The following is a 23,920-nucleotide window of genomic DNA, read 5'->3' on the forward strand; positions in this document are numbered from 1 at the left end:
AAACTAAAAAATATATTCCTTTTGTTTCACAAAGAGTGTCATTCTACATTTTCAATATAATTTTTACACTAATTTCATAATTTTACCCTTAACTCAAAGCTAGTTATTATTGAATTTAAATCATTAACTATTTATTAAATAGGGATATATATGTATAATTTGTATGAAATATATCAAAATGATATTTTTTTGTGAATCCAAAGAAGTATTAATTAAACACGATCGTGCTAAACTATAATTGACAATTTTCTATCAAATATATTCCATCCGGTTTCTTTTAGTTGTCATTCGAGAGGAAACATTTTGTTTCATATTACTTGTCGTTTTATGTTTATGACATCTCCAATGGTCCTCTATTTTTGCCTCTATACTCTATTATAGAGTAATTTTTGCTCCAATGGTACTCTATTTTCACATCTATAATAGAGATTGCTATTTTTTTTCTCTATTTATAGAGGAAAAAATAGAGTTCTGTTGTAAAACACTTGGTGGACTCTATCCAACCGGCCCATTATCAGTCCGTCCGTGCGCAGCCTCTCGACCACACTTGGTCGAGAGCCTTCGGCCCGTTGGTCGAAGCCCATCGGCGATAGCATTAGTATGTCGGTTTTACCTTAGGACTTGTAACACTATATATACATGTTGTAACCTCAATTCCTATCAATAATAACCTAAGAGATTTACTCCCTAAACTCCCTAATTTACAACACGTTATCAGCACGATAGCCTCTCTCCCAAAACCCTAAAGCAGCCGCCTATTCTCCCTTACCCTAAAACCCTAAAACCGACTTTCTGTTCTTACTTCCATCCGAGATCAAATCCTTCCTGTTCGAAGATCCTCTTGTTCACAAGCAACCCTTAGCTTGTGATCAAAGTTCTCTCGACAGCTTGGTCGAGGTTTGCTGTTCGCGGTTCGTCGATCGGGGGTGAGTGCGAGAAGCTGTTCGCGGGAAGCAAGGAGCTGTTCATAGGGAAGCTGTTCGTGGTTCGTGGTCAAGAGATATCTGAGGTCTTTAGCTCCCAGATCAATTCCAGTCAGAATCCTTGTGGTGTTAAGGTAAACAAAATTCAAACTTCTTAAAACCACATAATTGAATCTGGAACTAAAAACTATTGAACCCTAAAATATCCAAGTAAACTAACAAACAAATTTAAGATCTATAATCCTATAAACTTTAAAATCTATTCACATAGGATTGTTAGATTGTTTGTTAAATTGCACCAAATTATATCAAGCTTTAAAATTGTTGATTGACTGCTTGATTGTTGCATAAGAACCTAGAACTGTTTTAGATTCATAAGGATCAGATTATTACAGATTGTTCTAGGAAATTAAAACTTGGATCATTCATGCATAACAATTAAAATCGGACCATGCTTAGGTTATTATAAAATCGATTGCATGAATTATATTTTAGGATTGTTTAAACTGTTCTTGAGAAATTCAAGAAGAAAATCCCCTAGATCCTAAATTCATAAACTCGAAAATTTTAGAGTTGTTCTAGGATAATTTCCAAATTAAAATTATAGTAATTATCCTAAGTTAATCCGATTGAATAAAAACTTTTGTTAAGTTTCTATAAATTAAACTTTAAATCGGAAATTAAAATATTAGTTAGGATAAGTTCCTAATAAAATAGTAATTATCCAAATTCCTTAAAATCAAAAAAAATATTTAATCCTAAATCAAATAGGAAATTATAAGATAAGGAAATCCTATCTAGGAATAAGGAAATTGTTGCATGCATATAGCTATTTAGTTTTGTTGTCTTGCATGCATGAATTTAAACCGAAAAACTATAAGAGGCAAGGCATGGTTCGGTCTCAAATACTGCATGACCTAAGGCATGGTTCGGTCTCAAATACCGCATGACCTGAAAATTATTTGTTGCATGGTTCGGTCTCAAATACCGCATGCTAACTATCGGTTGTCTATATTTATGCAGATGGCTAATCTCAAGAGCCTAGACTACCCTATCCTGCAAGCTTCCGGAAAGAATTACTTGCAATGGGCCAATGACACCGAAATCTACTTGTCATCAAATGGCCTGAAAGGGTGCATCGATGAGGATATTGAGTCTACGGACAGAAACAAGAGTAAGTGTCTCCAGCACATACATCATCACATTGCTGAGAGTATCAAAAGCCAGTACCTCTTCCTAAGAGATCCTCTCTCCCTTTGGACACAGCTTAAACGCCGTTATGGGCACCAAAAGACGGTGCTCCTTCCAAAGGCAGAGTTTGATTGGAAGAGCCTAAGGATCCAGGATTACAAATCCGTGGAAGAGTATAACTCTGAGCTCTTTAGGATTGTCTCACTCCTTAGGCTGTGTGGGAAAGAGGTGACTGAGCAGGAGCTGATTGAGAAGACATTGTCTACTTTCAGCCCTAATAACAGAGTACTCCAGCAACAATATCGGCACCAAAAGCTTGCTGACTATGGGGAACTCATTGAGTGTTTACTGCTCGCTGAGCAGAACGATGAGTTGTTGATGATGAACAGTGCTATGCGACCTCCTGGTACAGCCCCATTACCAGAAGCAAATAAGGTCGACTTGGGAAAGAAAGCTGTAGTTGAGTCTAATGAGCCTAAGGAGCCTAGTGAGATCAACTACGTCCACAGAGATAGACACTATGGCCGTGGTGGCCGTGGTGGCAGGGGACGTAGTGGTCGAGGGGGCCAGGCTGGTCGAGGAGGCCGCGGACGTGGTGGTAAGGGCCGTGGGTCCTTTAAGCCAAAATCCAAGGCCAAATCGACTTGCCACCGATGTGGTATGTCAAACCACTGGGCCAAGAACTGCAGAACTCCCAAACACCTCATTGATGCATACCAAGAATCTCTTAAGAAAAATCCAGAAGCAAACTATGTACACATCGATGATGAAGGAGACTTCGATCATGAGAATGATGACTTGCTAGGATATGAGACCTCCGACTGCCTCAAAGATGTTGAATGAATTTCGAATTTATTTTGGTTTATTTTCTATGCTTTATGATTTTATTTCCTTTTAATGTAATGGATAATTGCTTTGAATTAAATTCAATGGATTTTATTTTATAAACTACTCTATTAAAATCCGAAATTCTTGTCCTATTTATAGACATGGCCGAGGACATGAGTGAATTAGTAGTGGATAGTGGCTCCAGCCACACCATACTAAAAGATAAGAGATATTTCATAAATCTTATAATGAAAAGTGCAAATGTTAATACAATTGCGGGTATAGCAAATCTTATAGAAGGCTACGGCCAAGCACACATATTGTTGCCTAACGGAACTCATATTGAGTTATGTGATGCTTTATACTCACCCAGCTCTAAGAGAAGCTTATTGAGCTTTAAAGACATAAGGTCAAATGGTTATCATATTGAAACCAAGGGTGAAGGATCTAAAGAGTTCCTCTACATTACAGAAAATGTGAAAGGACAAAAGAAGATCCTAGAGACTATACCTGCCTTAGCCTCTGGTCTATACCATGCTAAGATTAACATGATAGAAGCCAACTTGGCTAAGCACAAAATATACAAAGAAAGTTTCACTTTATGGCATGACCGGCTTGGCCATCCGGGAACTAACATGATGCGTAAATTGATAAAGAGTTCAAAAGGGCACAACCTTAAAGAAAGAAAAGTTCTCCCTAAGAATCTCACATGTGTGGCATGTGCACAAGGGAAACTTATTATAAGACCTTCACCAGTAAAAGTCACAAGAGAGACTTTACATTTTCTGGAAAAGATACAAGGTGACATATGTGGGCCGATACACCCACCTAGTGGGACATTTCGATATTTCATGGTGATGATAGATGCATCAACCAGATGGTCCCACATATGCTTGTTATCCACGAGAAACTTAGCATTTGCTAAGCTCTTAGCTCAAATCATTCGATTAAGAGCACATTTTCCAGACTTTCCACTTAAGACTATACGTCTAGATAATGCTGGTGAATTTACATCCCAAGCGTTTAATGATTACTGTATGTCCATGGGGGTGAGTGTGGAACATCCTGTGGCACATGTACATACACAAAACGGATTAGCTGAATCCTTCATTAAACGAATACAATTGATAGCTCAACCATTGTTAATGCGATCGAAGCTTCCTGTGTCGGCTTGGGGACACGCGGTCTTACACGCAGCAGAACTCATACGCATCAGGCCATCTAGTGAACACAAATATTCCCCATCCCAACTCCTATCGGGTCAAGAGCCAGACTTATCCCATCTTAAGACATTTGGTTGTGCCTTTTATATACCAATTGATCCACCACAGAGAACAAAGATGGGACCACAGAGGAGAATGGGAATATATGTGGGGTATGAGTCTCCCACCATAATAAGGTATCTCGAGCCACTGACAGGAGACCTGTTCAAGGCCAGATACGCGGACTGTCAATTTATTGAGTCCGAATTCCCTATGCTAGGTGGGGAGACCATCAAGCTGAGCAAAGAATTGACATGGAATCAAACATCCTTAGAATGGCAAGATCCTCGAACTATAGCATGTGATGCAGAAGTTCAGAAGATTATACATCTTCAACAGCTAGCTAATCAATTGCCAGATTCCTTTGTTGACCCGAAAAGAGTAACAAAATCGTACATACCAGCTTGCAATGCACCAGTACGTATTGATGTTCACAAGGAACACAATAATCAAGTTACTACAGAGTCTATGCCACGTTTGAAACGGGGTAGACCATTAGGTTCCAAAGATAAGAATCCTCGGAAAACAAAGAGTGCAAAATAGACCGAGGCTAAGGGAATTCTAGAAAAGCCAGACGTTGTCACAGAAACTCCTACGGCACCAAATGAGGCTCAGGACGCTGAACCTCAAGAGCCTGAAGGAGTTGACAACAATGAGATCTCGATAAACTATATAATGTCTGGAATACAATGGAACCGAAAAGATGTCGACATTGATGATATATTTGCATACAAGGTAGCACTTGAAATAAATGAGGATCATGAGCCCACATCTATACTAGAGTGTACATAAAGCAAAGATTGGCTTAAATGGAAAGAAGCCATAGATGTGGAGCTAAACTCTTTAAAGAAGAGAAGTGTGTTTGGTCCGACCTTAAGGATAACACCAGAAATTAAACCAGTTGGACACAAATGGGTCTTTGTAAGAAAGAGAAATGAGAGAAACGAGATTGTCAGATACAAGGCAAGGCTCGTAGCACAAGGATTCTCTCAAAGACCTGGCATAGATTATGAGGAGACATACTCCCCTGTGATGGATGCAACGACTTTTAGATATCTAATAAGTCTGGCCATAAGAGAAAGTTTAGATTTGCGGTTAATGGATGTTGTAATTGCATATCTATACGGTCCACTGGATAATAAAATTTATATGAGATTACTAGAGGGTATAGAACTCAAAGATAAGAAGAGTTCTAGAGACCAATACTGCATAAGGCTAGACAAATCGCTTTATGGACTGAGACAGAGTGGTCGTATGTGGTATAACCGGCTAAGTGAATATTTAGCCAAAGAAGGTTATAGGAATGACCCGATCAGTCCTTGTATATTCATAAAGAAATTTGCGAATAAGGGATTTGTGATAATAGCAGTATATGTGGATGATTTAAACATCCTTGGAACCTCTGGGGAAATCGCCCAAACAGTAGGATATCTCAAAAGAGAGTTTGAGATGAAAGACCTAGGCAAGACAAAATTCTGTTTGGGGTTACAGCTTGAGTACATAAACAATGGGATCCTTGTGCATCAAAAGGCATACACAGAAAAGGTACTCAAGAGATTTAATATGGAGCAAGCTCACTCATTGACTAGCCCAATGGTTGTGAGAAGTGTAGAAGTGGATAAAGATCCATTTGCTCCTAAGAAGGACAATGAAGAAATTCTTGGTCCTGAAGTGCCTTACCTCAGTGCTATAGGAGCATTAATGTTCTTGGCTAGCCACACTAGACCTGACATATGCTTCGCAGTAAACCTTCTGGCAAGATACAGTTCTTGTCCAACCATAAGGCACTGGAATGGTATAAAACATATTCTGCGTTACCTACAAGGAACGACATACTTTGGTTTATTTTACACTAACCATAACAAAGAAGGTTTAGTTGGTTTTGCTGATGCAGGTTATCTGTCCGACCCACACAATGGTAAATCACAAACAGGTTATGTGTTTACACACGGTGGTACAGCGATCTCTTGGCGTTCTATGAAGCAGACTCTAGTAGCCACATCCTCAAATCACGCAGAGATCCTAGCCATGCATGAAGCCAGCCGTGAGTGTGTTTGGTTGCGGTCAATGACTCAGCACATTCGGACAGACAGTGGCATGGACATAGACAAATCAGCAACGGTCATCTATGAAGACAATACAGCCTGCATCGCACAACTCAAAGAAGGTTACATCAAGGGAGATCGGACAAAGCACATCCTGCCGAAGTTCTTCTACACACATGAACTACAAAAGGCCAGAGAAGTTCAAGTGGTGCAAGTTCAGTCATGTGACAACTCAGCCGATCTCTTCACCAAGGCATTACCGACAACAACATTCAGGAAGCTCACGCACCAGATTGGAATGCGGAGGCTTAAGGACTTGGAGTGATGCTTGGAACAGGGGGAGCAATGTGTGATGTACTCTTTTTCCTTCACTAAGGTTTTGTCCCAATGGGTTTTCCTGGTAAGGTTTTAATGAGGCAGCATCCCCAAAGCACATTGCATCGATCCCTTCCTCGCATAGGCACGGTTGTATCGTCCAAGGGGGAGTGTTGTAAAACACTTGGTGGACTCTATCCAACCGGCCCATTATCAGTTTGTCCGTGCGCAGCCTCTCGACCACACTTGGTCGAGAGCCTTCGGCCCGTTGGTCGAAGCCCATCGGCGATAGCATTAGTATGTCGGTTTTACCTTAGGACTTGTAACACTATATATACATGTTGTAACCTCAATTCCTATCAATAATAACCTAAGAGATTTACTCCCTAAACTCCCTAATTTACAACAAGTTCCTCTATATATAGAGGTGAACTATTTTATTTACAAAGTAGTCCTCTTAATCTTTTAAAAAAAAATTTATTTACCAAAATAAATAAAATAAGTATTTTTAAGAACTAATAATATAAACTTAAGTATAAATATTTATTCTAAAATATTGAGACTACCATTTGCAAAAGATAATTTTATAAAAGTGTTACAAAATTTAAAGTAAAATGGGTTAGTTTGTAATTTTTATAAAGAAAAGGTGTTAATTATAGAATAAAAATAGTATATATTTAGAATATTCTTTTATAGAGGAATAAATAGGGAAAACCATTGGAGTAAAACTCATCTCTATTATAGAGGAAAAAATAGGAAAAACCATTGGAGATGATCTTACGATGCAACTTTATCAATCAAATTTCCAGTCTTATATCACTCACTTTTAGCTTATTAATTACTTAAAACAAATGAAATAATATATAAATGAAGAGTAAAATAGAAAATTAAATTGTTTTCTTAATATGTGTGAAATCACCTAGAATGATAAGTAATATAAAATGGAGGGAGTAACTGATATTGAGAAACAAAGGTTATAGAAAAAAAGGTAAAGTACTTCTAAATTTTGAAATGCGGAACAATAATCAAAGTGGCTGCAGTTATCACGCGATCTAACTAATTGAATGGAAAATCTTGTAGATTTAACTAAGCTCAAAATTTGAAACCAATTGCAGTAAGTTTGAAAATAATTGTAATTAAAATCACATAAACTTTCTTTACATATATATGAAAAGCATAATATTTTAAGTTGAGAATACTTTATTTTCTTTTAAGAATCGCCTACCCCAAGAAAATCTATAAACTTCGGGGGTATCTTAACCTTTGTATCTTCTGCTTTTGATGGTAATGATGATGATGATGATGGTTGAGAGATGGAGACATGCGGTGGTGCGGACATTGCCAAGGGAACTGCATGTACGATAGACAAGTGATGATGAAGAGCTGAACATTGCATTGCATCTGTGATCAGGTCAGTGGTTTCCTCTTGTGGCATCTTCCTGCTAGAGTTATTGATCTCTCTACTCTCATCACTTGCACTATCTGTAAACCACACAATCAAAAACATGAAAAAAGACTCTGAATTAAATGGGTTGTAGTGTTCAAAACTTTATAACAAAATCTACATGATGAGATTAATGTAAGGTTTAATTTGTTTATATAAAGACGGTATCGTATAAATATATGTTTATCTCACCTTCTGTCTTTCTTTTCATGATTCTGGTCCAATTGTTTATCACTGCTTCGTCAGATCTTCCAGGGAGAAGCTTAGCGATCAAAGACCATTTGCTACCCAATTTTTCGTAAGCTTCAAGTAGTATTGCTTCTTCTTTATCAGTGAAACTTGCCTTGTTGATCATTGGATCAAGATGGCGAGACCACCTTGCTCTACAAGTCTTGCCTTCAACAAACAATAAACGAAGAAATGTGATAAACAAAACCACAAGATATATAGATATTTTTTTATGTATATATATATATATATATGTATATATATTTCAAAACATACTGATGAGAAACAAAATTAAAAGCACATTTTATTACCTGTTCGTCCTTGTATTTTTTCTGCAATCTGATTCCAGTTTCGAGGACCATGCTCAGCCACAAGCTCTCTGAGTTTCAAATCCTCTGAAGGCTTCCATTGTTCTCTAGACGAGCTAACTTTCTCCTTGTTCTTCTCCTCGTGATTCATCCTTTCCAATGATGCAATATTGTTTTCTCCAACCTCATTGGATGGTCTCTACAAATGGACGTCACCGGCGTATATTGATTAACATATGTGTATCAAAAGCTCAGTTCCTTACATTCAAAAACCATATATACGTACGTACATTTATATATTATGTGAATGTGATTTTTAAAACCGGAAATCCGAAGAGAGCGTGCAAAGAGAATAATAATTAAAACACACACATCTTTTTTTCTTGTTTTGCGAAGAAGTAATAAGAACCATTTCAATAATCTGAGATTTTTTTTTTTCTTTAATTATAAATTTGTTGCTTGGATCTCATCGATCTAGGTATTCCTAAACATATCTATCGGTACAAACGAAATATTGCTCCATTTTTTTTCAAAGATTAATTAATATTCTGCTAATAGTCAATGATGAAGACAAAGAATGATGAATCTATATGTGATAACAAAAAGAGTGATTGAACTAGCTTGTTAGAAAGATATGATATGTTTATACCTCAAGAGCTGATAAAGTAGATTGCATTGTTGTGAAACTTAGAATCCGGATTGATTAAGCTAAACAGAAAATGCGGCGCCGCCAATACTATGAAATGACTGATGAGACACTATTAAGTTTTATTTTTTGACAACATTACAAATTATACATCTTTCTTTGAGAGGGATCGGGTTCGAACCCGAATTTGGTGAGAAGGCTGTAGAAGTGAGTACTAGTGGCTTACTTAATTCTTCTCAAGACACTACTAAGATATATAGTATATTGTGGTTTTAAGTATTTACCATATGAGTGAAATGTTTTAATTTGACCAACCATACAATAATGGTGATAAATGATTTCAACAATTTTGACTTATTAAAGGTGTTTATTTTAAGTCTCTACCCTAATATGTTATTTTTGACTGTTTTTTTTGGTAGTTTTTTAAAAAATTGTTGTCGGATGATATATTTGTTTGACTGTGTTATTCCACTTAATTGCAGTAATACAAACTTACTTTTGATAAACAAATACAATTTTTAATTGTAATTAATTAATATTAGATAAATTATGGTTTCTAAGCTGTGTAAAAGAATGGTTATACTCCTGTCGTGTAGTATGCATTCAAACAAAATTAAAAATATTAATAGCTGAAAAATACACACACACACATATATATATATATATAGATATATAAATATTAATATATGACAAAACACAACTGCATTCGTAAATTCTTTCCTCCATATTAGACTTTTTTTTTTTTACAACGGAAAATTAGTTCATATGAGTCAATTGGGTGAGAGAAACTATTTACATACAAAATATTCTGCAGAGAAGAATATGTTTGGCGTGCTAAAGAATCCATAATTACATTTACATATCTAGAAATAAGAGATAAAGAGAAAGAAGTAAACTTCTTCCTGTCAATTTTGAAATCGTCGAGGTACGTTAAGAATGTCAGCCAGTCAAAAGGAGAAACCACTATTTTCACCAGGTCTTGAGCATTCTGTAAAGAAAGCAACATCTCGATATTCATGTATGATCATGCACCGCATAACCCAGATGAAAGCTTCTACTTCAACATGTAAGGGAGAGAGACTACGCCGGAAAATAGTGGCTCCCATAGTCGGCGAAAAATCCTGAAACAACGTACAAAACCATTCGGCACTACAAACTTATCATCCGTTTTTCAAGATTCATCTACAAAGCACCGATAGCTGGAATAAAAAGTGGGAAGGGGAGTTGCGGCCACCCTCAGTCGAGGGTTAGTGTCTAACGGGGGTGAGGGGAAATCCTTATCATCACGCTCCACCTGAGTCTGATGCCATGTCGTCGCCTCACCTTCTGCTACTTGAATAACCTCCTCAGGACGCTCATCCTTATTCTCGAAAACTCATGCATTCTTCGCTTTCCAAATATACCACATATCCAAGGGAATGCCGTATGCCGATAGCCAGTCAAATTGTTTTGGAAACTTAACCCATCAGAGGAGTTCGTCAAATTGGAGTCTATTTAATACCAATTTTGGTATAGGAGATATTAAATTTTTCTAAACCGAAGGATCCTTGACTTGACTAATTTGGAACCTTGCAGATGTTGGAGACTCCAAACGTATCATTGGCTCCCAGGATACTTTATGCTAATTCTAGAAGCTCCCTACAACACTCTAAGGTGCACCAAGACACATGGGATCAGTCGGATCCTCCCACACTTTCACTTTCCATATCCGAAACCGAGCCTTGTTTGGAGCTTAAGAAGATTGTTCAGCAACGGCTCTTTGCCTCTTTCCCTATCAAAGCTGATGCGTCTTAAATATACTCCTCACGTCCCAGAGTGTTTCCAAGAAGTCACACCTACCTTCCCAAGCTCTCAAGATTCGAGCAACAAGACATTCCTTATTTGGTGGATACACCACAGTCTCGTCTCCAACGGCCATATGCATTAAGTTTGATTCATTTGTTTCGTTCTTTAAACTTTTAGAACGTTAGAGTAGTCTTATTTTCGAGTCTATATAAGCTCAGTTCGTTCCTCTTTGTAAACACACCCTTGCTCATCTTTAAAGTAAGAAGAAACTTTTCTTTTGTCAAAGTTTGAGTCTTTGTCATTTATTCATTAGTCTTAAGAGAATGAGTTTCTTAGGCCTATTTGAATCTGCGGATTAAGTTTGTTGATAAGTTTAACATCCGTATTTCGTTCATTGATGATTCGATTAACCCACTGATTGAGCGAGTCAATCACACTACCTGCACATCGTTTCCATTCTTCCGTGGGATTAAGCTTGGAATCTCATGATCACTGACTGATCATAAGTTGGATAGGTTCAATTTTATATCATTATATTTTTCAGTTTTAGTAATTTATTTTCAAAATTTTAGTTATTCATTCGTCATTACTTTATATCAATACACTCGTTGCCTTTCTGACATTTACTTTCTTTTCACCTTCTATTGGCTCACATATAACACATATTAGACTGTAAATTGATTTTCAATACATATTATAACTATTTTCTATACTCAAATACTCAAATTTGGATTAAAAGCAATGAAATAACAACTTTGTTTTCCTTATTGATCATATTATAAATTAATATTTCACTTTCACTTTTTTTTTTCTTGGTTAAATTTTATAAATACAATTACCTAATTTTATTTTATTCTACCATAAATTTAAAATTTACTTCCATTCTTTCTCATTAACATATTTAAAATTTTAAACTATGATCAGTTTAAAATAAAAGTTAAATTATATTCTAAAAAATTAAGATATTCTTTAACTAACTCAATCTAAAATTTTTAATATAAAAAAAGATTCATAAACTAACTCGATCTAATATTTATAATATATATAAAAATACAAAAAATTAAGATGTTACCAATGAAGAAATAGTTTGTCCCACGGTTTACAGCGAGTTAAATTATCAATTTATTATTTTTTAACATTATTAATAATAAAATAATAGACATATCTAATTAAGTTGATTAAATTAATATTTTGTAAAAAACAAATTGTTCGCGCCACCCTTTCAACCAAATCTCTCTTCTCAAGTCTCTCTCTAATTATCTTAATCTCCGCCGTCCAAACCATGGCCGAAAGAGACACCGACCCCAGTAAGATGTCTCTCTCTCTAGTTTGATTTGATTTCATATGGTCATAAATAAACTCATAGTATATAGATCTCTGATATATCATGGTTTTTATGGTTTTTAACCATGATATAAGGAGTCTTTTAGTGTCTTTTCATTTGTTTCTAGATTGTTTTTGAGTCTTTACAGGTTTTTAGCATGAAAGGAGCGAAATGGAGCAATTTGGATCGTTTTGGAGCAGAAATCTCGGATCAAGACAAGAGTGTCGATCGACACCACTTAAGAGCATCGGTCGACACCCCTTTCTGCCGACTCAAGACCCAAAAATTGGAAGTTTTACAAAAGTTGCCCCAAAGTTTTCCATATTTGCAACATAAGTCTCTGACGTGTTTTAGGACATATAAATAGTGTTTTTAGATTTTCCAAACCCTTAAGTTATTTTCTAGCAGTTTTTGAGAGAGAGATATTGAGAGCTTTTTGGGAGAGATCTGATCTGCTTTGTAGAGAAGAATTTCTAAACTCTTTCTTATTCTTTTAATATCTATTGCATGTTATTCAGAATTATGATTTGTTCTTCATTAAACATGTCTGAGTAATTTGCTTGTTAGGTTTAGGGGTTTTCATAGGGTTTTTATGATTTATTAGATCTGAGATTTTTAGGGTTCTTAATCTTTTATGATCTTCATCCTTGGTTGTTCTTCACAATAATTCTTGATTGATCACCTAGAATTGTTATCTTAGGGAAATAAATTGATATGAGAATATAATTGTTTTCCTGATTAAACCATTGATGAGCAGAATTGTTTATTACAAAGAGATTTGAATGAATAATTCTGTGAACTTATCTAAACCTGTTTTTAAAGCTGATTTATTACTTGGAATTTTACAAAGAGATTTGGATTTTCTGGTTTTAAATTTAGATATTATTTGCAGTGAGAACTGATTTAATTTATCAAAAGTTTAGAGTTCTAGATCTGATTTTTATTGCTTGAACCTTAATTAATTTATCTGATTTAATATTTCATAATTTCCTGAGAAATTCCCTAGGCTTAGCTCTTTTGATTTTCTGAATTCACATCACTTTTATTTAAATATTTGCATTGCTTTATTTCAATTCAATTTAACTTGTTTAGCGTAATTTACAAAACTTTACAGTCTATTGTGTTTGATCTTGAGTCTCTGTGGATTCTACCCCTAAGTACTGCAATTGATCTCTTGTTTGAGAGAGTAGCTCTAGGGATAATTTGAGCCTATCAAATTTTGGCGCCGTTGCCGGGGACTCTCTGATTCTACCATTAGATTTAAGTTTTTAATTTCGTCTAAATTTTTCTTTTTATTTTCTACTTACACGTTTTTGTCTTTTTTTCTTCTCTTTGGTGTTTCAGGTGCATGCCTCCTAAACCTCACACAAGGAACAACAAGTCTGGTCCTACTGTGAATTTGTCAAACAAAGAGTTGGGAAAGCTTGAACGTGAGAACAGAAAGGCAGCTAAATCTCTGAAGATGGTTAATACGATCATTCTGATGCGTGATGAGGCTGGTGTTTTGAGGGATCAAGAGGGCCACTTGCGCAATGAGCATGGCCAAAAGCTTGATGCAGAAGGAAACGTGATTCCTGAACCTGTTGTCAACGAGCAGGCTGTTGTGAACCAGCAAGGTGGTGTCGTTGGAGGTCAGGCTGTTGTCAACGAGCAGGCTGATCCGGATCTCGGTGTCAATCGACACCAACCAGGTGGCATCGATCGACACCCACCTGCAGACGTGCGTGGAGCTGCCAACCACGTACAGAACCCAGTTCGACGACAAGAGAACAACCGGGATCTGATCAGGACCATTGCTGACTACAATCGGGCCGATCTGGTGTATGAGAACCGGTCTGCTATTGTTCCTCCTCCATTCCAGAGAAATGACTTTGAGCTGAAGCCTGCTTACTTTCAGCTAGTTGGGCAGAGACCTTTCTCTGCTTTGCCCCATGAGAAGCCTCTGGACCATATTGAGCATTTTGAGGATCTTGTGACCAGTATCAAGGCTAATGGAGTGACTGAGGACTTCATATTCTGCAAGCTCTTCCCATACTCACTTGCAGGAGAGGCATCTCAGTGGTTGAAGCAGTTGCCAGCTGGATCTTTGACATCTTGGCAACAAGTCAAAGTGGCTTTCCTCAACCATTTCTATGATGATGCAATGTCAGATGAGTTGAGAGTCAAGCTATCCACTTTCAAGCAAAGACCAGATGAAGCATTCAAGGCAGCTTGGGTGAGATTCAAAGCTTATCAGAGGGACTGTCCACACCATGGTTTTTCAAGGGTTCAATTGCTGAGTATTTTCTTCAGAGGGTGTGACTGGAAGTATCAGTTAGCTTTGGATGCTGCAAGTCATGGGAATTTCAAGACAAGAATGCCAGAAGATGCTGAAGTTTTGATTGAGAATTTGGCTTCTAGCAATAGCACTAAGGGAGCAGATGCTGAAAGGAAGAGATTGCATGGAGGATTTGATTCAAACCAGTTAGCTTCTGTCAATGCTAAGCTTGATTCAGTGCACAATCTTCTTGTGGGAAAGAAGTCAGTCCAATTTGCTGCTGAAGTTGAGACATTTGAGCCAGAGCCAGAGAATTCAGAGGAGGATGTCAACTATGTGTATGGAGCTGGGTATCAGGGACAGCAGTTTGGAACTCAGCAAGGCAATAGGCCTTACAGTGGGAACTATTCAGGCTACACTTCCAAGCCAGAGTATCAGCAGCAACAACAGAATAATGGCCATACAAGGACATATGGGAACTCATCTTATCAGTCTCCACCTCCTAAGACTTCTTCTGAGAGTAGAATGGAGGCCATGCTTGAGCAGATTCTACAAGGTCAAGAGAATTTGACAGTGACATTCAATGGAAAGATTGACAATGTCTACACTGAGCTGAATGGGAAGATAGAAGCATTGAACATTCATGTCAAGAAGTTAGAGAATCAGGTTATTCAGACTGCTGGGTCTGTCAAACGACAAGAGGGTTTTCTTCCTGGAAGAACTGAGTTAAACCCCAAGCATGCTTGCAATGCCATATCAGTGAGAGATGAAGATGATGGTGACATTTTTTCTGCAGAACAAGGAGAAAAATCGGCCAATCTGTCGGATCCAGATGATGGCATCGATCGACACCACCTGGGTGTCGATCGACACTCTAGCCAGACGAACCCAGAAACTGCAAAATCTCAGGTTCCAACAGTTGAAAGGGTCTACAAGCCTAAGGTTCCTTTTCCCAAGCCAAGAAAGTCTAAGCAGGAGATGGAAGAAGCTAGATGCAAGGCAATGATGGATAAGGTGATGATTGAGATGCCTTTGATTGATGCAATAAAGCTTTCACCACCACTTAGGCGCTATGTCAAGAGAATGGTATCAAATGGTTTGAGCCCTGAGGAAGGAGCACTGCTTACAAAAGATGTTAGTGCAATTCTGTTGAACCAGCCTGTTCAGAGGAAGAAGGAGAGAAAGCAAGAGGTGGTTGTCTCTAAGGAAGTGAGTGCAATCATTCAATGTAAGACTGCAGAGAAGTTACCAGATCCTGGAAGCTTTGTACTTGATTGCTCTATCTCAGCAGGAAGGTTTTCACACTCACTTTGTGACCTTGGCTCTAGCATCAACTTGATGCCACATTCTGTTGCTGTGAGACTTGGGATGACAGAATTCAAGCCAACTCAGATTTCTCTAATCCTAGCTGATAGATCCAGAAGAACTCCTGAAGGTGTTTTAGAGGATATTCCAGTTAAGGTTGGCAACTTCATGATTCCCACTGACTTTGTGGTGCTGAAGTATGATCAAGAGCCTAAAGATCCTCTCATCTTAGGAAGATCTTTCTTGGCTACAGCTGGTGCCATCATTGATGTGAAGAAGGGACACATAGCACTAAATGTGGATGGTTTGAGTTTGAATTTCGAGATGGATAAGCTGAGGAGAGCTCCTACTATTGATGGACAGACTTTTTCTGTTGAAAAAGTTTCTGCAACACGAGCATCAGGCTCAGTGTCGATCGATGCCACCAAGACGGTATCGATCGACACCCCTCCACGACCGAGACAGAACAGCTCCAAAACTGATGTTCCAAGTCAGAATCCTGTTCCCCAACAGAAAGTCTCTCACTCCACACTCCAGAGCCCTCAGGTAAGGCCAAGACCTCATGCACCTAAAGCTTATACACCACCATGGATGAAGAGGATTTCAATGTCATGTTCTGCTCCACCAGGTTCCTGAGCTCCAGCACAGTCAAGCTAATGACTGAAAACAAGCGCTTAGTGGGAGGCAACCCACTGGTAAGTTTTTCTTTTTCTTTTGATTTTGATTTCTATTTATTTTATTTTTATTTTTGCTTTCCTCTTACTTGATAACACTGGGGACAGTGTTGTTTAAGTCTGGGGGAGGTTAGTACTAACTATGTTTTTGTTTTTGAGTTTCAGTTGTGTCAGTCAAAACCATAAAGTTTGAGTCAAATTTTTCAAAATTTTTCTTTTTGTCTTTGGGAATTATGATCTTGATTAATGATTTCTCTTATTTGGCTAACACTCTAATGATTATTTGTTTATGCTTGATCTCAAAACTGAATCTTAGAAAGACTATGAGCCTTATCAACAATCCTGAAAGCCCTTATTCAATGGATATCTGATTGATCTAACGTTGTCTCAACTTTTATCAGGATTTTAACCGGACTTAATCTCTTACTTTGGGGTTGGAAATCAGTGGACTAGACTTCTTCTTCAGGCCATACAAGACAGTGCAATTTTTCAAAGTATGTCTCCCCTCTCTCTTCCCTTCAGTGCTTAAAAAAAATCAGAAAAAAAGAGAATAAAAGATGAGATGATTTTGATCAGTTTAGAGAGGTAGGTAAATTACCAGTGACCTCATTATTCTACTCTTGAGTCAAATGATCACACAAAGCTTAGAAGTGAGGGGTAGGTAAATTACCGATGACCTCGGTATTCGCTTACACCTTTGATTAAGAAAAAAAATAGAAAGAAGAAAAAAATAATGGAAGTGAGAAAAGGGAGAGGAAAGGAGATGTAAGAAGAATGTCTTGGCCTGAAAAGAGTCCATATGCCACTGTTCAATACACCCAAGGTAAGAACTCACCTGTACTTGCTTTAATATTGACTAATGAGATGACAATGGAGATTTCAGAGATTCCAAAGGATTGTGGGATTTGAGTAAGGAATGTTGATGCTTATCATGGTTAAGTATAAGTAGTAAGTTCTTGAGTCAGGTAAATGAAGAGTGCAAATAAGAATCATTATGCAGTTGAGTGAGTTCCCTGTTTTCAAACCTCTTTCACAGGTCTAAGCTTATGTTTTGCTTGAGGGCAAGCAAAGGCTAAGTCTGGGGGAGTTGATATATCATGGTTTTTATGGTTTTTAACCATGATATAAGGAGTCTTTTAGTGTCTTTTCATTTGTTTCTAGATTGTTTTTGAGTCTTTACAGGTTTTTAGCATGAAAGGAGCGAAATGGAGCAATTTGGATCGTTTTGGAGCAGAAATCTCGGATCAAGACAAGAGTGTCGATCGACACCACTTAAGAGCATCGGTCGACACCCCTTTCTGCCGACTCAAGACCCAAAAATTGGAAGTTTTACAAAAGTTGCCCCAAAGTTTTCCATATTTGCAACATAAGTCCCTGACGTGTTTTAGGACATATAAATAGTGTTTTTAGATTTTCCAAACCCTTAAGTTATTTTCTAGCAGTTTTTGAGAGAGAGATATTGAGAGCTTTTTGGGAGAGATCTGATCTGCTTTGTAGAGAAGAATTTCTAAACTCTTTCTTATTCTTTTAATATCTATTGCATGTTATTCAGAATTATGATTTGTTCTTCATTAAACATGTCTGAGTAATTTGCTTGTTAGGTTTAGGGGTTTTCATAGGGTTTTTATGATTTATTAGATCTGAGATTTTTAGGGTTCTTAATCTTTTATGATCTTCATCCTTGGTTGTTCTTCACAATAATTCTTGATTGATCACCTAGAATTGTTATCTTAGGGAAATAAATTGATATGAGAATATAATTGTTTTCCTGATTAAACCATTGATGAGCAGAATTGTTTATTACAAAGAGATTTGAATGAATAATTCTGTGAACTTATCTAAACCTGTTTTTAAAGCTGATTTATTACTTGGAATTTTACAAAGAGATTTGGATTTTCTGGTTTTAAATTTAGATATTATTTGCAGTGAGAACTGATTTAATTTATCAAAAGTTTAGAGTTCTAGATCTGATTTTTATTGCTTGAACCTTAATTAATTTATCTGATTTAATATTTCATAATTTCCTGAGAAATTCCCTAGGCTTAGCTCTTTTGATTTTCTGAATTCACATCACTTTTATTTAAATATTTGCATTGCTTTATTTCAATTCAATTTAACTTGTTTAGCGTAATTTACAAAACTTTACAGTCTATTGTGTTTGATCTTGAGTCTCTGTGGATTCGACCCCTAAGTACTGCAACTGATCTCTTGTTTGAGAGAGTAGCTCTAGGGATAATTTGAGCCTATCAGATGTCTCTCTCTCTAGTTTGATTTGATTTCATATGGTCGTAAATAAACTCATAGTATATAGATCTCTGATTGTTTATGATTCTTGCACAGAGTCGATGACATGCGTCTTCTGGGACGTTGAGGATTTCCCGTTTCCTGTTGGTCTGCGTACTGATTTGGTTTATCAAAAATTGAAATCTTCTCTTGAGAAGGATGGTTATGTTCTTGGTGAGTTGTCAATCATGGCTTATGCTGATAAGGAAAAGTTCCCCTATGATCTTGATGTTTATCGGAACGCTGGTATCACCATCCATCTCGTCCAAGGTAAATTGAAATTTTTTTGTTTTGTTGACTCTTATGATATGTGTCTCTAATAATAATCTATCTATATATATTTATTTCCCAGGGGATAAATGTGCCAGAGTTAGAAGTATGTTATTAGACATTTTATCGTGGGCACTAAAACAATCTCCTAATTGTGAGCTTAATTCTGAAGCATTAGATTTGATGTTAATCTCAGAAAACATCAAAGAGAAAACGTATTTCCTTGAAAGCCTTCAGAATTTGAAAGAATCGTCGTGCTACAATGTTCTTCTGTTAGCACTGCCTCCTCATCTCTCTTCTTCATATGAGCTACCTACGCTAAGCTTCGACTGGCTTTGCACTAGCGCAAGCCTATTAGATGGAGGAAAGCCCAAGACCGTCCCAGAAGGTCTTGACCATAGGCGAAAGAGTAGAGAGGAGACTGTTGCTTTTTCTGATGGAGACTCTGACGCAAGTAAGACCCCTCTATCTCTATATATGTACTTAGTTCTTCTAAGTAGTTCGGTTTGGTTTTTTATGTATCATTGATGTTTGTTTTGCAGAGTCTATGACATGCGTCTTCTGGGACTGTTTCGATGATGATGACTTCTTGTCAGGTTATAACAGTTGTGGATCTTATGATTATATATATCATCGTCTGAGATGTTTACTTCAGGCTGATGTTGGTGAGTTGTCAATCATGGCTTATGTTGATAAGAATTCCCCCCGTCTTCGTTTGCCTCCGAATTCTCCAATCAAAATCGTCCGAGGTTAATTCCTTCCCCTATCTATGTTTGTTTTTATTTTTATTTTTTTTTTGTATACGTATCTCTACTAACGTACGTTATATTTTTTTCAGGGAACAAAGATTCGAGAGTTCATAACATGTTAGTGGATATTGTTTTGTGGGCATTTAACAATCCTGTGGTTAATTATAAAACATTAACTTTGATGGTAATGTCAGAAGACATCAAAGAAAAAACGTATTTACTGAGTGCACTTGAAGCTTTGGAGGACAGGCATTACCATGTTTTCTTAGCAGTACCTGATGATTATGATATCTCAGCAAGTAAGCTTCCTAGTGTAAGATTATCCTTGCTTAAGAGTAGCCTATCTCATGGAGGCCCACTCGAAATGCCTTTCTTCAAGAGCAGAGAGGAGCCAATCAAGAGCAGCAGAAAGGAGGAGCCTATTGCTTTTTCTAATATTGGAATACCAAACAGATTCACCACTGATATAGATGTGTTTTGGGACGTCAAAGGTTTCCCAATCAAAGAAGAAGATGGCGTTTTTTGGGATCCTATTTTAGCTCTGAGGAGGAAGGGTTATGGTGATGATGCATCAGTCAGGGCTTATGTTGATATTGGACAGGGATTTTTTGATATGGGACATGGATTATTTGCAAAATATACTCGGAGTTGAGTTCAGTGTTTTGTCGTTTTTTTTTATGTACATATTTGTCTGCTAATTTAGATAATATATTTTCCAGGGGATGATAAATTTGCAAAATATACTCGGATGTTACTGGACATTCTTTTTTGGGGAATGAACAATGATGCACCAGCAATTTTGATGCTTATGTTAAAACCCCCAAAAGGAACCAGGTTTGGCCGTGTTATTCAAGCTTTGAAAAACAAAGGTTTCAATGTTATCTCAGCATCGCGCACCTATGATTTGTGCTCATCTCGTGAAAGGAGGAGAATCTCCGGAAATCAGTCTAGTGGTTCTGAAATTTACCTCTATTGGATTGCAGACGATTGTTCCAATCCCCGTTTGTTCTTTTCGTTAATCAGATCTTCTCTTTGGAAGAAGGGTTATTATGGCGGTGTGTGTATGGCGGTTTATGTTGATGAGGGAAAGCTCAAGGGTGACTTGCTCTCTGAGTATAAAAAATTCCTCACCTTTGTCATACCTGAAGGTGAGTTCTCTTATACTTGAACTCTTCCCTTTCTTTCTTTTTTTTTTTTCCCGTTTTTATCTCTGTTAATATTATTTTATTTTCAGGCGATAGTTATGGAACAGTTACTCAAATGTTTGTGCACATGCTTTCCAAGGCAAGGCTGTTCACTGGGGACAGTTTGATGTTAATAATCTCAAAACCTTTCAAAGACCAAAAATTCTACACTGTTCTTGGGGATATGAAAGCCAGAGGTTACAATGTTTTCTTAGAACAACCTGATTCTATGGCCACATTTGGAAGCTGCATGTGGTCTGCTAATAAAAGCTTTATAGATGGAGGTGGCCAAGGATAATGAAAATTTTAAAGATGATTAAGAGAAAGAAGAAACTCTCACTGAAGAATGGAGAAGACTCATCTTCAGAGGGCAGTAAAGAAAGGAAGAAGCACAAGCTATCGAAAATGTCAGTCACACGGGAAGAAATGAACGCAAGCGTGAATTCCAGCTTCGAAAAAGAAGTTCAATGTTCTCTCCTCCATTGCCACTGAAAGATGGTCTGACCTATTGGTTATGACTTGAGTCAACCAAAGAAGATAACTTTTCTGTCGTTGAAATGTTAACATTAGCTGAACGGTTCCACTTAGGTTTTAGCTTTCCTCTTGGTTTGTTCCCTTACCACAATTGTGACGGTTTCAGGTTTCTCTGGGGACAGTTGTGATACTTTATGATGATCTTGTTTCTAGCATCATTCTTGGTTTGTTCATATGGTCTTACAAAATGCAAATTCATGCTATTCAGAATAAGATCACCATCAAGATTCAAGAGTCAAAATAGATGATATTAAAAAGTTACATAGTACTGATCTATGAACAACAATCATCTCTCTTTACCACACATTCTAAAGAGTCATTTTCCAAACAACAAATCCACGTATTAGTAGTGCCTGAAGAATGCAAACGGATCATCACCATCATCTTTGCTTGTTCTGTTCTTGACCAGTCTAGTTTTTATATATCCACCTGAGGGATTCTACCACCAGCTTGGACAATCTGTTGCTCAAGCTGCAACAAAAAACAATGCAAGAATAATTCGTGAAACCCGAAAGCAAGAAACTGACAACAATTCACATAAGCTTTTCACTCACATTGAACAGATCTTGAAGTTTTGCCCTTAATGTCTTGTACTCGATATCCACCTGCTGCAAACATCTCACACACCTGTAACACCTAGACCAATTAGTCTCAGCAATCATATGTAACATAGAAGAAATATGAGATTCTCCCATACAAGATCCGGAAAAAAAGAAAGCTGACCCTTCGAAGTTGTGAGAGTCGCAGCACTCCTTGAGGGTAACACAAAGACCTTTGACTTTCTTGGCGCCAACACTTCATAAAAACAAGAAAGGAGCTCTTCACTGAGACTAGATCCAAGATTTAGACAATAAGACTGAGATAGTAGCCATCAACGAAACATACCTTGAGCTACTACCTTTGAGTTGGTGAACACTAGAACCCACCAGCTTAAAATCAACATTTCCTGTCTGATCTCTGAATATACATATGAACAATTAGCTGGTGATGTCTTGATGATAAAACTAATGGAAGAATGGTAAGGAAAACACTTACAAAGCTCTAGCCATATTACTGATAAGCTTCTCACAGTCTTCAAAGAAAAGAGTAACAACCTCAGCCACAAAATCAGGACTACATTCATCTTGCAGCTTTTTCAATTCAGTGAATTGATCATCCAGAAACCCCTTCACAAATCAAAAGATAAAGAATCTCAGAAACCCATTTTAACAAACACTAAACCCAATTCTTAAAAGCCTCAATTCCCAATACATAAGCTTCAATAAGAATCCTAAAACCAGCAGAGAGACAACTTTGAAAAAGAGACACTAAACTCATTTCATAAACACTAAACTCAATTCTTAAATCCTCAATTCCAAATACAAGCTTCAACAAGAACCCTAAAAACAGCAGACAGCCATCTCCAAAAAGGAGAAAATTTTGAGAAAATAAACACTAACCCATTTCCCAAAATCCCCAATTGCCATATACAAGCTTCAGTAAGAACCGTGGAAACTGTAGAGAGCCATCTCTAGAAAGGAGACAACTTTAAAGAAGGAGACCATAACCCATTTCACACAAACACTAAACACAATTCCTAAAATCTCCAATTTCCAATTTAGAAGCTTCAGTAAGAACCCTAAAAAAAACTGTAAAGGAGACACCTTTAAAACTTCCAAGTTTGCTTCAGTAGCAAAGTAATCACTTTTATCCTAAATCTCTCAAGGGAAGATGCTAAAATTTACCTGCTGATAAAGAGAAATGGTGTAATCACGAAATTGTCTCTGTAACTGAGCAATGAGAGTGTCCATGGCGAAACAGAGAGAAGGAGGAGATGTGAAGTTTGATCTTTGATTAATGCAAAAAAAAAAAAAAAAACAGAGTTGGCTAAAGTTTTGGACTTTCGAAATTGCAATCCCAATAAAAGAGAGATTCTTACAGATCATCAAATCTGGAGATAAATAAATAAAGAAATACAAAACTTTTTCCCATAAAAAAGAGAATTTAGAATATGATTAGTTGTCTGTCACAAAAGACAACCTTTTTAGAAGTGGGAGAAGAAACATTGATTTAGGCCATGAAAAATGGAATCTCTCATCTCATTCATGACACATGATTGATACATTCACTCATTCACATTCTCTGCGTTTATGTTACATTTTCAACGTTAGGTGATTTCAAACCACTGACACCAAGATTACGAATCTCTCACGCTGGAAGATTCTCTATTAGACAGAGACACAGAGAAATATATAATAGAGAATTTCCTATGAGCCTATCTTACCGTGTGGACAACACTCTTGGTTTGATGATTCTCTTGACCGAGCTTTAGACAGAATCACATACTCATCAAGTTGACATACGAAACAAATTTGAGTAGTTTTTA

At 37.0% G+C, this 23,920-nt stretch overlaps 4 protein-coding genes and 2 pseudogenes across 6 annotated transcripts; 3 read left to right on the forward strand and 3 right to left on the reverse strand.

The window, feature by feature from the left end:
• Positions 1-1,946: 1,946 nt before the first annotated feature.
• On the forward strand, positions 1,947-2,957 carry LOC147933420 (uncharacterized). Its single transcript, XM_087477449.1, has 2 exons — positions 1,947-2,149; positions 2,327-2,957. Exons 1-2 carry the CDS (start codon positions 1,947-1,949, stop codon positions 2,955-2,957), a joined length of 834 nt encoding a protein of 277 aa, XP_087333575.1.
• A 4,817-nt stretch (positions 2,958-7,774) lies between these two features.
• On the reverse strand, positions 7,775-8,695 carry LOC104734015 (transcription factor MYB105 pseudogene; annotated as a pseudogene).
• Positions 8,696-14,457: 5,762 nt separating this feature from the next.
• On the reverse strand, positions 14,458-14,558 carry LOC147933421 (small nucleolar RNA R71; annotated as a pseudogene).
• Positions 14,559-17,993: 3,435 nt separating this feature from the next.
• Positions 17,994-20,560, forward strand: LOC104732917 (uncharacterized). 2 transcript variants are annotated; one of them, XM_087478805.1, is made up of 5 exons: positions 17,994-18,028; positions 18,876-19,088; positions 19,171-19,542; positions 19,631-19,837; positions 19,927-20,560. In XM_087478805.1, exons 2-5 carry the CDS (start codon positions 18,881-18,883, stop codon positions 20,487-20,489), a joined length of 1,350 nt encoding a protein of 449 aa, XP_087334931.1. In that variant the 5' UTR covers positions 17,994-18,028; positions 18,876-18,880; the 3' UTR covers positions 20,490-20,560. The 2 variants fall into 2 exon arrangements, with proteins under 2 accessions (XP_087334931.1, XP_087334930.1); XM_087478804.1 differs by lacking the exon at positions 17,994-18,028 and having other exon boundaries at positions 18,703-19,088.
• Positions 20,561-20,576: 16 nt separating this feature from the next.
• On the forward strand, positions 20,577-21,713 carry LOC147933422 (uncharacterized). Its single transcript, XM_087478808.1, has 3 exons — positions 20,577-20,706; positions 20,821-20,985; positions 21,072-21,713. Exons 1-3 carry the CDS (start codon positions 20,586-20,588, stop codon positions 21,317-21,319), a joined length of 534 nt encoding a protein of 177 aa, XP_087334934.1. The 5' UTR covers positions 20,577-20,585; the 3' UTR covers positions 21,320-21,713.
• Positions 21,714-21,735: 22 nt separating this feature from the next.
• LOC104732918 (histidine-containing phosphotransfer protein 3) lies at positions 21,736-23,847 on the reverse strand. 2 transcript variants are annotated; one of them, XM_087478807.1, is made up of 7 exons: positions 23,280-23,749; positions 22,591-22,721; positions 22,441-22,512; positions 22,279-22,350; positions 22,110-22,182; positions 21,947-22,026; positions 21,783-21,905 (listed from the first exon to the last, which is right to left on the reverse strand). In XM_087478807.1, exons 1-6 carry the CDS (start codon positions 23,478-23,480, stop codon positions 21,973-21,975), a joined length of 603 nt encoding a protein of 200 aa, XP_087334933.1. In that variant the 5' UTR covers positions 23,481-23,749; the 3' UTR covers positions 21,783-21,905; positions 21,947-21,972. The 2 variants fall into 2 exon arrangements, with proteins under 2 accessions (XP_010450824.2, XP_087334933.1); XM_010452522.3 differs by having other exon boundaries at positions 21,736-22,026; positions 23,280-23,847.
• Positions 23,848-23,920: the final 73 nt, after the last annotated feature.

This window comes from Camelina sativa, chromosome 12 (assembly GCF_030686135.1).
Source record: "Camelina sativa cultivar CO46 ecotype springtype chromosome 12, ASM3068613v1".
In the NCBI taxonomy this organism is placed as follows: domain Eukaryota; kingdom Viridiplantae; phylum Streptophyta; class Magnoliopsida; order Brassicales; family Brassicaceae; genus Camelina; species Camelina sativa.

Coding starts and splice junctions, on each gene's coding strand:
- LOC147933422 (XM_087478808.1), top strand. CDS start 20,586: ATGTTACTGGACATTCTTTTTTGGGGAATGAACAATGATGCACCAGCA. Junction 20,707..20,820: donor TCAAGCTTTGAAAAACAAAG/GTTTCAATGTTA, acceptor ATTGGATTGCAG/ACGATTGTTCCAATCCCCGT. Junction 20,986..21,071: donor CACCTTTGTCATACCTGAAG/GTGAGTTCTCTT, acceptor TTTTATTTTCAG/GCGATAGTTATGGAACAGTT.
- LOC147933420 (XM_087477449.1), top strand. CDS start 1,947: ATGGCTAATCTCAAGAGCCTAGACTACCCTATCCTGCAAGCTTCCGGA. Junction 2,150..2,326: donor GCTGAGAGTATCAAAAGCCA/GTACCTCTTCCT, acceptor CTCACTCCTTAG/GCTGTGTGGGAAAGAGGTGA.
- LOC104732918 (XM_010452522.3), bottom strand. CDS start 23,480: ATGATCTGTAAGAATCTCTCTTTTATTGGGATTGCAATTTCGAAAGTC. Junction 22,183..22,278: donor GACTCTCACAACTTCGAAGG/GTCAGCTTTCTT, acceptor TAGGTGTTACAG/GTGTGTGAGATGTTTGCAGC. Junction 22,027..22,109: donor AACTTCAAGATCTGTTCAAT/GTGAGTGAAAAG, acceptor TTTTTGTTGCAG/CTTGAGCAACAGATTGTCCA.
- LOC104732917 (XM_087478804.1), top strand. CDS start 18,818: ATGGTCGTAAATAAACTCATAGTATATAGATCTCTGATTGTTTATGAT. Junction 19,543..19,630: donor TGATGGAGACTCTGACGCAA/GTAAGACCCCTC, acceptor TTTGTTTTGCAG/AGTCTATGACATGCGTCTTC. Junction 19,838..19,926: donor TCCAATCAAAATCGTCCGAG/GTTAATTCCTTC, acceptor TATTTTTTTCAG/GGAACAAAGATTCGAGAGTT.